The 13,999-nt window shown below is 36.1% G+C and overlaps 1 protein-coding gene across 3 annotated transcripts in view; it reads left to right on the top strand.

Moving 5' to 3' along the window:
• Positions 1–13,761, top strand: part of LOC123768157 (two pore channel protein 1) — a 95,144-nt gene extending 81,383 nt beyond the window's left edge. For all 3 annotated transcript variants that reach the window (XM_045758539.2, XM_045758536.2, XM_045758538.2), the window contains exons 6-16: positions 17–199; positions 1,070–1,169; positions 3,163–3,343; positions 3,679–3,897; positions 5,931–6,050; positions 6,636–6,804; positions 7,053–7,223; positions 8,584–8,732; positions 9,237–9,392; positions 10,432–10,547; positions 12,168–13,761. In XM_045758539.2, the coding sequence (XP_045614495.1) occupies positions 17–199; positions 1,070–1,169; positions 3,163–3,343; positions 3,679–3,897; positions 5,931–6,050; positions 6,636–6,804; positions 7,053–7,223; positions 8,584–8,732; positions 9,237–9,392; positions 10,432–10,547; positions 12,168–12,443 (1,840 nt within the window). In that variant the 3' untranslated portion in view covers positions 12,444–13,761. The remainder of the gene's footprint in view (positions 1–16; positions 200–1,069; positions 1,170–3,162; positions 3,344–3,678; positions 3,898–5,930; positions 6,051–6,635; positions 6,805–7,052; positions 7,224–8,583; positions 8,733–9,236; positions 9,393–10,431; positions 10,548–12,167) is intronic.
• The last annotated feature ends 238 nt before the right edge of the window (positions 13,762–13,999 follow it).

The following is a 13,999-nucleotide window of genomic DNA, read 5'->3' as shown; positions in this document are numbered from 1 at the left end:
CATTCTCGTTTATTAGATTTCTTCGACAAATTCTGCAGTCTGTGCCGCCAATTCTTGAGGTGTTGGGGATATTATTTTTCGTCCTCGTCATCTTCTCCACGCTGGGATTTTATTTCTTCAGTCCCAATAAAGAAAATCCATATTTTACGACATTCCAACAAGGATTTGTTTCTCTATATGTTCTTCTGACTACTGCCAAGTAAGTTAAAATGTCCAACATATAAATATGAGAGGTTCTTATACCCAGTACTAATGTTATAATGTCACATTTCTGCTCATTTTTCTATTAACATTTTGGATGTTGCCACTGATTAAATGTTCATGTTCCTTGCAAAAATAAAATGAAAGTTTCATGCATTATTTTATGCATTGATGACACTTGTCACTCGTGGTAACAAAGGATACATTAATGATGATCAGTGACATTAATCCAAGGTAACTAATATGCTTGTATTGAGCAACTAATAGCAAGGCACAATTTAGTGTGCCATGACATGACCTGTTAATTAATCTTTTCATGTGGTTCATCCATCAAATAAGTCAATGAGCCTATATCAAACATTTACAGGGATGTCAAGGCTAATTTTATTGAGAATTGCAATAAGTAGACCTCAAAATATTTTATAATGAAATAAATTTGTATAGGGTTTTATATTATGATTTTCAGTCATTTAAATTGTTGTTAATGTGAATCTGATATAGAATTTTTTTATACTTTGAGCTTATTGCTGCCTAGGTTGGCATACCTGCTCTGTTAAAAATTCAGGTTTTTTTATGCAATACAGTATTGTGTGAAAACACCTGAAGACAGGCAGCTGCACGATTTCTTTCGCAAGCATGTATTTCAAGTCCTCATCATTACAAACAGTTGTGCTCTATATAACTAACATCTCAAATTATTGTTATTGAAGTGAGAGAGAGAGAGACGTGACAACTTAGCGAATATTGCCAAGTATAACGCCCTGTATACATGTTTACTCACCGTCCACATCTTTATGTTTAATCATAACATTTGCACTCTTCCGTGAGTCTTGAAGTTACAGAAGTAAGTTGTGTTGTATGTTGAAAGTTTCCCAGATGTGATGATGCCGGCGTATGCCAAGAACCGCTGCAGTGCTGCTTTCTTCATCTTGTTCTTGGCTGTCAATCTCTACTTCTTGATGAATCTGGTTAGTAAATGCATATTTCCAAAATTATTGTGGTTGTAGCTGGAAACGAGCCAGTGATAACGAACAAACATTTAACAATGAGTGTAATTGACAGTGATCAACTGCCATTTTTTTATTACCTCTTTGCTGAAGGACATAAATTAAGTTTCTTGCCTATGAGGAGCCTAAATTCTATTGCATTTTTTTTAATTGAGGAAGAAACTTCAGTTAGTGAAAAATAAATATTATTGAATAGAATATGCCAAGTGATTTAAAGAAAAAATATTTTGAAAGGTTGAACAATAAAGTGGTTCATGCAATAAAGTTGAGAAGTTCTCATGGCCCATTTTAGAATGAAAGATTTTAGTTCCATGAAATATTCAGTGAAAAATAATACTGTATTATAATTCTGTGGCATTCATAATATTTTAGAAAATGTCAGAGTTGAAGATTAGTTTAAAATTTGCATGGATACTTGCTGGATCAGTGCTGATATATACATTATGTCGTCACCTCTACATAAAGTGTCCCGTTGTTGCCTGGCATCTTGAGTATACCATAGTGTAATTGTGTAATTATACCATAGTGTAATTGTGTAATTATACCGTAGTGTAATTGTGTAATTATACCATAGTGTAATTGTGTAATTATACCTAAGTATAATTACATAAGTGTAGTTACAGGATTAGAGCTATGCTCGTGGTGTACAATGCAATAAAGCACGACACTCACACACAATGCTTGTAAACTACTGATGGTTTTGGCCTTCACTGCCTCGTGTACTTGTTCCAACCGTCTACCACTCTGCAAAAGAGAGCATTCTAATTTTTTTCAGCTCCTTTGTTTTCTTAGCTTGAATCGATGACCTTGTTCTTGAAGGTTTCAAGATTTTTTTGTAAATTTTATGAATTCCTCTTACTATTTTGTATATAGTGATCATATATCCTCTTTTTCTTTTGTCTTCCAGCATATTTAACACTAACCTATGCTTGTAACTCTTGTTTTTCAGTTCTGGAAACCATTTGGTATTATGTCTTTGCACCTTTTCCAGTTTATCGATTCATCTTGAGATATGGGCATAATATATACAGCCTCTGCATATTTCAATTTTGTAGGGTGTGTGGGGCCTATTCTCTCCTATACCAAATTTTGTAATGTGTTATGTTGAATCCCACCTGCAAAGTGTTACTCCATACTCTTATTTTGTCCGGGGTGTTCTTGAAGGGCATAACAATCATCCAAGTCTCTTCCCTTCCCTAGGGGCTTAGCCATCAGAAAACATGCTCATGTCATTCTGTGATACCTCTGGAAAATCGTTTTTAAAGATAATGAACACTATTTATGCTTGAAATGAACCTTATGGTACCTCACTAGTAAAATTTCTCCAGTCCAGATTTCTCTCTCTGATTTCTGCCCTCAATTTTTTGTAAGAAAAAATTTTCATCCGTGTCAGAAGTCTTCTGCCATCCCTCCAGCATATTTCAGTTGGAGATTCAGATTTCATGTCTTTACCATGGAGCAAAAGCATACTAGAGTAATCCAGTTCTTGTAGAATATAAAAAGTATAAGAAAAAATGCAGAAACCACCAGACCTGTTTCTCTTGCAAAGTAAAACTCGTACTCTTTACAAAGTTTCATTATTTACTGTGTGTGTGTGTGTGTGTGTATTTATATTTATTTATATATATATTTATTTATTTTACTGTTAAATACTGTATACTAATTGTTATAGGGAAATGGTCAGAGAACATTTGTTGCACTAGGACTGGAAAATAACTGGATTTAGGAATGCATTCCAGGCTTCCCATTTTTATCCTTATGAACTTCAAGTTGGATTTGCATGAGGTTGTTTAGCATGATATTGCCCAGTCATTCATCTGTCTCACAAATGGACTATTGTACAATGTTGGTGACATTGTATTTAGCCAGGTATGGTTTAAGGTATTCGTAAGTTGTTTGTTTGCAGTATCCATATTCGTGTCATTTTCCAAACTGTGAAATTTATTTATTGCAGATGCTTGCTGTGGTGTTTGTAGTATTTAGTGACATTGAGAAGGATAAATTTAGAAAACTGCTGGTTCATAAGAGGAGGGCGTGTCAGTATGCCTTCCGTCTGCTGGTGACCAGGACGCAGCCCACACACATTCCTTTCCGACACTTTCGGGGTCTCCTCAGATTCTTCAGGCCTAGTACTAGTGCGTAATAAGTTTTATTGATGTTTTGTAAACAAAAGAAAATTCATAAGGCTATGTGGAATGTTAGAGAAATACAGTAAATGATGCTTTTGGTTTGAGAGAGTAAGCTACAAGGAAGTGAGAGCACTGTAATGGTGTATTAACAACACAAGTCTTAAAGAATTAGTACAGTATGCTAATTAAGAGATGTGCAAGCAATAACTTCTTGTATCATAGTTTAAGATATTTGTATAAATGCCTCTTCAGAATAAATTCAGATATGCTGTATTTTTATTTTGCATTTAATTTAAATTTATATAATTTACCAGTACAGTACTTGTCATTACTTTCCACAGGTGATCGAGATGCTTACCTTGTATTTAAAGCTTTAAATCGCTCTGAATCGGGAGTTTTATGCCTTTCCGAGTTCTACAATATTTATGAAATTTGTGATTTTAAGTGGAAGCCTTACCAGCCACCAGACCCGTGGTTTAGTGGACTTCCCGATCCTGTTCGTAGTTGCTTCTACCTCATTCGAAGACTCGTCACCTGGAACCTGTTCAAAGTTCTTGTATGTGAGTAATCGACCTGTTGGAGCACAGTTTCTGTATTAAAATATTTGTTAATAAAATAATGTTGTAGTTTTCACTCCAAAGTGCCATTTGACCTAATCACTAGATTAGAGATGGTACAGTGTATGTATACAATACTAGTATCTTGCAACACTGTTTAGGTTACTGTATGTGATAATGACTTTACCTCACTATACTTTTATTGGCTGAATGGGGTTATGAAAACTGTGGACTTTGAGGCTTACTCCCACCATTTACTTGGGTGAAATGGTGGGGGGGGGGGGGGGTTGAAAGGGGATAAGATAGGAGAAGGGGAGGGGGGGTGACTAAGGTGCATTGTGTACCCCCGTAAAGTGTGTAATAATTCTTATGTAATAATGACAGTAATTACAAATGGGAAAATTGGAGCCATGTGAAGGATTTGACGAGTACTTCCAAGAACATGCCTTGAACCACTGAACCACGATTCACTATACGTAATGTAATTCTTATTCACCTGAATCCATAAAGGGTCTTGAGGCATAGAGCCGATACTAAATCCAAGTATTTACACATTACTCATGTACACTCTGGTGTATTCACCTAGTTGTGTTTGCGGAGGTTGAGCTTTGCTCTTTCGGCCCGCCTCTCGACTGTTTACTAACTACTTTTTTTTTCCCACACACACACACACACCCCAGAAAGCAGCCCGTGACAGCTGACTAACTCCCAGGTACTTATTTACTGCTAGGTAACAGGGGCACTCAGGGTGAAAGAAACTATGCCAATTTGTTTCTGCCTGGTGCAGGAATCGAACCCGCGCCACAGAATGACGAGTCCTGTGCGGTAGCTACATCAGGCTACCAGGCCCCCTGGTGTGGTGTGGGAGTTCTTCCACCAGTGCTTCTTTCAAAAGCACAAAGAAATCACATTAATGTGATGTATCAATTGATATTTCATCTTAATGTGATTTCTTTGTGCTTGTGCGACAGTAATTAGTGTCCACGTGCATGTAAACATACACTCGACTGCACGTGGCTGTAGCCACAGTAGCAAAAGTGGCTGTACAGTGGTTGGTTGTAGCAAAATTGTCTTCTGAGAGCAACTTTATGAAGATGCCAAACCAACATTATACCAGTAATATATTTTACTTTTCATATCTTCATTGAACTTTCTATATCCAAGGTAGATACTCGAGGAACAATAGAAATCAATGCAAATGGTCATCAGGGAGAAATAAGGAAACAACTTTCAAATGGTTTTGTTCATGACCATAGATGGAGCATGTACTAAAGTATTGCTGACAAGGCAGATAATAAACAATGTGAATCCAGTAGTGATAGTATTGAGAGACAGGGCAAAGAATGATATACTGTTTGTAGGAGAGACAGAAGTGAAACAAAGGAAGTGGCAATCTTAATTCCCATTGCTGGGGAGAGGATGTCTGTTTTTAGGCTTGTATCGAGATCCTTTAGATCTAACTACCAACCTAACACCTTGCACATATTTACTGCTAGGTGAATAGAGGCATTAGGTAAAGTAAATGTGCCCAGCCATTTCTGTCTGCTTGGGGCTCAATCCCAAGATCAGGATTAATCAAAGACTACATGCAGTCATCAAAAGTGGTCTCTAGCCACTTACTCCATTGTAGTAGCATGGAGATATCCTCAGTTTAAATTAAAATAGAGAGGTGATACTGTGCTCTCGAATTAATGTAATCCACCAGTGAATAGCACATGGAGCAGGGAGATATTGGAACACAAACATCAGACTTGTGGATGTCCTGAGTGACAATTGTAACATAAAGAGCAGATAAGACCAAATTGAAGCTATTGATCTTGGGGATTAGTATTAAAATCTTTGACTGGTACAATTAGAGAGAGAGCAGGAGGGTGGGTGGAAGTTTCTTGAATTATTCGTTCATGACCAGCAATGTAGCTTGTATCCATTGTCCTTATAGGGTATTGTAGATGCTTTAAGTACTTTTACCAGTATGTATGTATCCAGTCATGTATGTGGAAAGTTAAATTAATATTCTTAAAATATTTTATTGCCAGATGTGGTGATTATGCTTAATGCCATAACTCTTCTTCTGAAGACTATTCTCCTCTCAATGAGCGACACGCCCGTCTCGCACGACCTTCACGTGACATGGGACCAGGTAGCTTTTGTTACGTGTAAGTTTTTCATATTACAAATGTTGAATATAAATAAATTTAGTACACCATAATAGAATGTGGTACATTCTCCTTGTACTTATGTGACTTAAATGAGTAAAATTGTTTACTCGTGTTTGCATCTGTGTCCACTGTTGTCTTATCTTTCCCTTGGTAATTCCACCGGTTCCTCTGTGGGTTACCAAGTATGACATTTTGTTCATGCTGCCTCCTGAAACCCCTCTTGCCCTTTTTTCACTTCCGTTCCCATACCAGGCCCCATGTATTGGCCTGACCTACCTGGATTCTGTCATTTGCTACTGGAAAAAGGTCCCATGCTGGCTTGAAAGTACTCCAGCATTCCCTTCTCTCTGTGTGGTTAACTGAGGCATTAATGTATTGGTGTTATTTATCATTTTGTGCATATACTGTATATATACATACATAGAATATAATTGCAACATATCGTAACAATTAGTGAAAATCCTAAATTGGTAGAATGAACAGTAGTCCAGATTTTAAGGTCGCACTGTACTGTCCATTCATTTGCAGTTGCAAATATAGTTTGGAGTCTGGTAGTGATATAAATGTTTGTGCTTTTTTCAGTTTATGGTGTAGAGGCTGCCTTGAAAATAATTGGGCTTGGATACAGACGGTACTTCCACTCTGGTTGGAATATTTATGATTTCTTTATTACAATATTGTCAATAGCTGGACTCGTTGCTGAGAAATTTTCCTCGTCGTTCTTTTATATTGTTATCCTAAGACCACTACGGTAAGATGGCACAGTATTTACTTTCCCCATTTTGTTTACGCATTTCTTGCTTAGTCTTTTAGAAAGTAAACTTAGAAAAAGGCTTAAATAGATGTTATGAGAATGTGTATCTTTAATTGAATATCAATGGTTTAAATAATTTTTTTGTAATGTGTGTACAAGATATTATTATTTCAGTATACAGTACAGTATTGTACAAGTTTTAAAAAAATTTGTATTTCTATAACAAGTGAAACAAATATTTTCAGGCTCCTTCGGTTGTTTCGGATGAGAAAGCGATATAGAGATGTCTTCCAGACTTTAGTCATCCTGACGCCTCGTATTATATCTGCCATTGTCGTCATCATCATCATCTACTACTTCTTTGCAGTCATAGGGATGGAGCTGTTTTCTAATTATGATATGAAGAATTGTTGTGTGTGAGTTTAATAACGTTAATGATCATTAATGTATTAAAAATTAATACATTAATGTTTCATTAAATTTGTTTATAACATTACAGTATCATGTACTGTTTTGGATTGTTTTATTGATCTGTATACTGTACATTGCTATTAAGAAATAAGCATCAAAAGTCATTGAAGAGTAGTGTATCTGTTAAGCACTTGCCTCAGAGCCACATTTACGTAAAATATAAGCATTTGTGACAGAGCATAATGAGAGTTTTCCCACTCATCTCGGCAGTCAATTTCTACAGAAGAACCCAGAATTCCATCAGTGGTACTTAACTGGATCCCCTCATGTGTGCAACTGGTACTTGTGCAAGTTTCTGGTTAACCATTGATTAATAGGCACCCCCCCAAACAAATACATTGCTTGAGATTGATTGATTGATAAAGATTAAGCCACCCAAGAGGTGGCACGGGCATGAATAGCCCATAAATTGCTGGAGGGTCAACATAAACTAGGTGACCTGGTAGTGAAGAACAGGCCTTCAGATTCTGATAAGCCTCGTGGATCGGTGCAGTGGATTTACTATTTTTATTTATCAACCACTTTTGATCTAATAATACAGTCCTCTAAGCAAACTTTAATTGTACAGCTACAAATAAAAAGGTAAACATGATTCTAATACTTCCCACCAAATGCACTCCTCTCAGTGGAACTTAAGAAATCTCCCTGCCCATACTGTAAATATTGTTAGGAGACTTCATTTGTCACTATCACCCCTATTGTGGGACACGGGGGAAGGGGCCCATGGGCTACATAAGAGTTCTTGCATGCTTGTAAAGCCACTAGCACGCATAGCGTTTCGGGTAGACCCTTTTAATCTTAATTTTCCTGGAATACGACCCGCCAAATTGTTTAACAACCAGGTATCCATTCACTGTTTGGTGAACAGAGGTGTATAGTTAAGGAATGGCACCCAGTCAACCCAGGCCAAATCACGCGCAAAGTGCGGGGCGAGTGTCTTACTGCTGCGCCACAGGGTCTGCTTTTATTTTTTTTTTTATTTATTCTTCTTAATTTTATTATTATATGCTGGCTTGAGTAATCTCCAGTGACCATTGAGAATGATTCATGACCTTGCCAGGATGTTTGGAAATTGTGTGTGGTGGCTAGTTCCAACCCTGGTCGTATGATGGTAGAACTTGCTTTTGGGGGGCCAGATAAGAAAGATGGTTTTCATATTTAAATCATTTTTATGCTAAATATTCTACAATCTATTTGTTTACAAATTCAATCAAGCTTTAAGAAGGCAATTCACAAAAAGATTGTCATAAATGATCAGAAGTGCATTGTTTTTGTCCTGAATATTAATGCAATATTTGCTTGCAGGAACACAACAGTGGAACAGTTCTACAAGGATGACAACACAACCGTGTATGTAAATTATTATTACCTCAACAACTTCGATAACATTTTCATAGCAGGAGTTACACTGTTTGAACTGACAGTGGTTAACAACTGGTTTATCATTATGGAAGGTAATAGTTGTCGTACTGCAGTAAAGGATGATAGTTTCTCCCTCCACTAGATTAATTTGGCTTAGATCTTTTTATGTTCAATGGAATTTCATTTAAGTTAATACAGACCTCTGTAATTGTCGAGGTTAAATATTGTAACTTGATACAGTACATCTAGTTATTGGCATTTCCTAACATAAGGATGATTTATTTAACTTGTAATACTGGCACTTCTAAAGACAGTGTTTGTTGTAATATTAATTAGCTTGTCTGTTTCTAATTTGGCCCTTCCAGCTGGTTATGGATACTTTTTAGTGTGGTACAACCACAATCATGGAGTAGATTTCTACACAAAGACCATAGTTAATGAGGAGGCCGAAATTTAAATATTTTCACACTTAAAACATAAATTTTATAGTGAGATCATTGAAATTTTTAGGCTTACAAGCTACAATTTGAACAGTGTTACCCAAGCCATTGTTAGGTAAAGCAGCAGCAATAAGTGATTGCTTGTGACGTTGGCAGGTTATGCAGCGGTGACAAATGACTGGGCGAGACTGTACTTCATGCTCTTCTACCTGGTTATGATGGTTGTCATGTCTGTTGTTGTTGCCTTCATCCTAGAGGCATTCACATTCCGCATGGAGTACAACCAGACTGTGCAGGCAGATAAGGATGGAGGTGAGACTCGTAAATTTCCGAATGTTAATCTGGACACAAACTTCCCAAGGTTATATAGGTACAGTACTGCACCTTGCTTGTAATATTCATTTAAATTCTTAACCGTTTACTTTTCAAGACAGCCCGTCTACTATATTTTCCGTGTTAATTACCGTAGGCTTACCACCCACTTTAATGCCTCCTGAACTTCAAGGAAAATATTTAGGACTCAAAAATTGTGTGGAGACTATAAACAAAAGCAGCAGCAGCAGTTTCACAAGGTGCACCACTTACTGTACCTCCACATATTTACTCAGACTAAAACATTGCCCTATGTTTCTCTAGCTTCATTCACTGAACTTCCCCAACCCCCACCCACTCAACCCTCCCCCTCCCACACTCGCCCAACCTGTAGTCTTTCTGATGGTTTCATTAGAAAGACCAGATATGAATTTGGGAAATTTCCAATTAATGTTCCTAATACTGTACAGTAATGGAAAAAATTATGAATTTAGTGTTTTAATTTTTTCTCAATTCTATCTTCATATTAAAAAAAAAGCCCTCAAACACAAATGTAAAACCTGCTAATTTTTTAAGGGATTTTAAGGGATGAAAACACTTAAAATTATGAAAATTTTATCAAAATCTGATGAAATACTAACACTGAAATGGAAATAAAATCCCTTAAACATTGGTATTTTGAAGATTTGAATTTTTCTGCAACAATCCATCATAAATCCTCAATATAAGTTTTTATTATATAACATACTTTTTAAATCTTTTCCAATGACTTGTATTCAGGTAATCTTGTTGTTTTATGTTTAAATAATTATGAAACACTGTACAAGTTGACAAGTCACCATTATTGCAAGAAAATCTTGCAATAATAATAACAATAAAAGTTAACAAAGTTCTTTCAACTAAAGCTAACAAATGACAATAATAAATTGTTGTTCTCAAAATGTCTATTGATACATGAATTGGGGCATCAGTAGTGTAGTTCGAAATAATTTTGTTTGGTAATGATATTTGGAGAAATATATTAAATAAATTTTTCCAGATGAAGAAAATGTATGTATTAATGTGAAACTGACAAAAGAAGAACTGAGATTTGTGTACAGTGATGCTGCAGACACTCCGACTCTCCAACAGTATGCCAGTGCTTTAGAAGCTCAGGTAAGACACAAGTGTACTCTAACAGTTTGATATCATACATCAGTCTCTTCTAGACTTGCCAATACTCTACCACTGTGCCCCTAAGGTCAAGTGCGTGTGGAGTGCTGTTTATCTACTTACGTATTTTTTTCCATTTCTTGTTATTGGTAGTGCTATGCTCATGTTACTCCATCTTGTATATTTTGCCTTAGTTTTTAAAATACCGTACAGTGCAAGTAGTTTTGTGTACACAACCATCCAATTTATTGGTGATCCTGTCATTCTACATCCCCAAATCAAACTCGATGTAACAAAATACTCTTTTCTGGGCAGTCTCGGTAGCTTCTTGTACCTGCCTTTTTTTTTTTTAATCCACCTTTAACCATTGAGTAGTTTCCTCCAATCAGGATACATTTGCTTCCCATTTTGTCAAAGTAAGAGAGTACTGTTGGCTATGATTTTGCTCAAGTTCTAGATCCTGCATTATAGCCCTCAAGAACACTTAGGTTCTCTCACACACTCTCCAGTTTTAATGCAAATGTGTTGCCATCTGTTTAAAATTCAGGTGACATATATTTTTGGTATTTGAGCTTGGCCTGCCTTTTATATGTTCTGGCAGGAATGTTTTTAAGCGGTATTACACCTCCACTCCTTCTGTATTGCCATAGCCTCTAGCTCATGGCAGTGCATGAGGCTTTAGCCTTTGTCTAGTTTTGGCTTAGATATATAACTTTCCTTTTAAATTTGGCAAGGAAATTATTCACACAGTATCCACCCCCTTTTATTAGTACTGTACTCCATTATAACCCATAGTCAGTTAATTGTGCTATTTATCAGGCTTTTAATATACTGTAATTACAATCTGCTTGAGCAGGTTTCCTTTGTAATTGCAATGAGAGAATTTTGTCAGCCTCTTATCACTGTCTTAGAAGACAGCTTACAGAATGATTTCAGTTATAACATATCCAGTACTGTGACCAATACACCATGACAAACTGAGTAAGTCATTGGTAGTCAGACTATATACCCGACAGCACTCGCCATGGCAAGAGATAACATATTTTTCATCAATCAATAAGTTTACATGCTATTGTATAATTAGCCATATTTATTCAGTCTTCTGGTCTCTTCAGTACATGCATAGCGAGATCTATCGGCATCACCCCAACCAATACAATAAAATTTGAGTTGACTCCCTGTCTTAACCCCCCCCCCCATGGTTATATTTGCTCTGCATACTGATGTTACATCAGTCTGAGCACATCACAACAGCCTGTATTCATTAGTTTCCAATTGTTGGGAACAGGAAGAGTTACACTTGTCAAGGTTCCTTTAGCAAACAACGCGCCTTTCCCAGGATGCAACCTACAGTAATCAACTAACTCCTAGGCACCTATTTACTGCAAGGCGAATAGCTGCATCAGGTGTTAGGAAATGTGGCCAAAAGTCTTGTCCTGGCTAATGATAGAACCCAGAACTAGTTTGTTGTTACTCACCTATGCTACAAGCCACCAACCTGTTTATATACGGTACCAAGATTTTACAGCATCCAGATTAACTTCGCCTTGCAACAAATTCTGATCACTGCCAGTGTATAGATGTATAGTACAGTACAGTATTTTTTTGTCTTATATTTTTCAGGGAACTGTTAAGTATGAAGGCACACGAAGGAGAACAAGAGTTGTACTTCAGCGTCGAATGTATCGAGATGAAATTCCCAGATGGTTGTTGGATTCAGATAGAGGACACCAAGACAGCCCAGGATTGCCTGCCCTCCCGATTATGTTGAGACGACCGTCAGAGCCTGTGGCTGTAAGCACTCCAGTAAGACCCGAGAACTTCCACCAAAGTTTACCTTCTTATTATGGTACTCTAGATGCAAGTGCTTCCACACAAAGCCAAAGAAATGAAGTATAGTATTGATAGTTATGTAATTTTATTGCTGAATTTTACATTTTTATAATGCATATCTTTTAATATATTTCTTGTTAGTGTATATAATTATTGAGCACGTGATTGATGAAAATAGTGCGTGTGCGCTGTATAACGTAACACATTGTATTGCAGATATAAAACAGCATGTCTAAGAATAGATTTGTATTTTTGTATGTATGGATTGGATAAATTACTTATCAAGCAAGATTCTTAAGTGCCATCTGTTTTTGGAAGTGAACAAGCATAGCTGAATTATAATACTCAAAACCTGACAAATTTACACTTTTGTAGGATGCGTTTAATATGCATCTGATCAACCTTTTTGTGTCTCCAAATCTACCAACCTTCAAGTGTTTAGGACTGTTTGTATGGTTAGTACTCTCTCTTCTTGTATGTTTTTGATTGAAGTCTGAAATTTGACTCTCTTTTATTTACTTATTTAAATGTTTGTGATATTAGTCTCAAGTGCTTTGGGCAGGATGTTTTAAGTTTCTAAATTTTGTTTAAAGCCAATTTAAAATAATACTCAAATCATATTTTTTTTGTTTCAAAATTTTAGTTATGATGGCTGTAATGATGGTAACTACTAGTGTTGAGTGACAAAGGGCATCTTATAGAATCTGGAGCAAAGTTATTTTGGGTTCAGGACCTGGAGGTACAAAAGTTGGTAAACAAAATATTTGGGATAATTTTATACAATGGAGACAGTTTGAATAGCAGAAAAAATGAGGAGTGTCTCATGATATTTCCAGGGGTAATGGCATAAACATTGGTCAAGTTAAAGTTCCGATCGAGTTGAATGGGAATAGATATTTAAGACTGGGATTGGTTAGGGAATTGAACATAAGAAATGAGAATGGTGACAAACAATGAGGTGCCATACAACATTGGGTTATAGAGTTTTAAAAAGCCACTTGACTTAAGACTTTGTAGGCTATAAATGTAGGCTATAAATAAAAGATCTCTTGGTAATCCAACACTGCCTATTACCATGGAGATGAATCAGTAAAATAGATGAAATAGATATGATTGTAGTTATAAATTCTGTACAGAAATTGTAATTTTAAATAATTTGACTTTTAAATGAAAATATTTGTATCATATGTCTTTCCTCGGAGGGCATGCATCTCTCTCTTTTAATTTGATCTGATGGAAATTCTAGTTCCTTTTTAATAATTTTTTAAGTTTGATTAGCAGTTCATGAATATTAAACTGTACTCCCTAGGAGAATTAAGTATGACAATTTTGGCATAGATAATTGTGTGAATGCTGTATGAAAAAATAAAATAAGTAAACTGAAGTTGTAACATAACTGTATATATACCACCTGGTGTAAGTACATTTTAGTTTAAGTGATGAGTAAAGGTGAGTATGCAACAAAAGCAGTTGGTATAGCACTTGTCGTCCAACCTGTCCTCAGGCCAGGCTCGTTAACCACTGTATTACACACCAGTTTAATGTTTCCCTATTTTTTGTTTTAAACTCTTGTTTGATAAGAACACAGTAATAATATTAATCAATAATTAATTATTTCTTAC

Source organism: Procambarus clarkii, chromosome 59 (assembly GCF_040958095.1).
Source record: "Procambarus clarkii isolate CNS0578487 chromosome 59, FALCON_Pclarkii_2.0, whole genome shotgun sequence".
Classification (NCBI taxonomy): domain Eukaryota; kingdom Metazoa; phylum Arthropoda; class Malacostraca; order Decapoda; family Cambaridae; genus Procambarus; species Procambarus clarkii.
The sequence above is the reverse complement of the archived record's forward strand: the minus strand, read 5'-3'. Positions and strand labels throughout refer to the sequence as shown.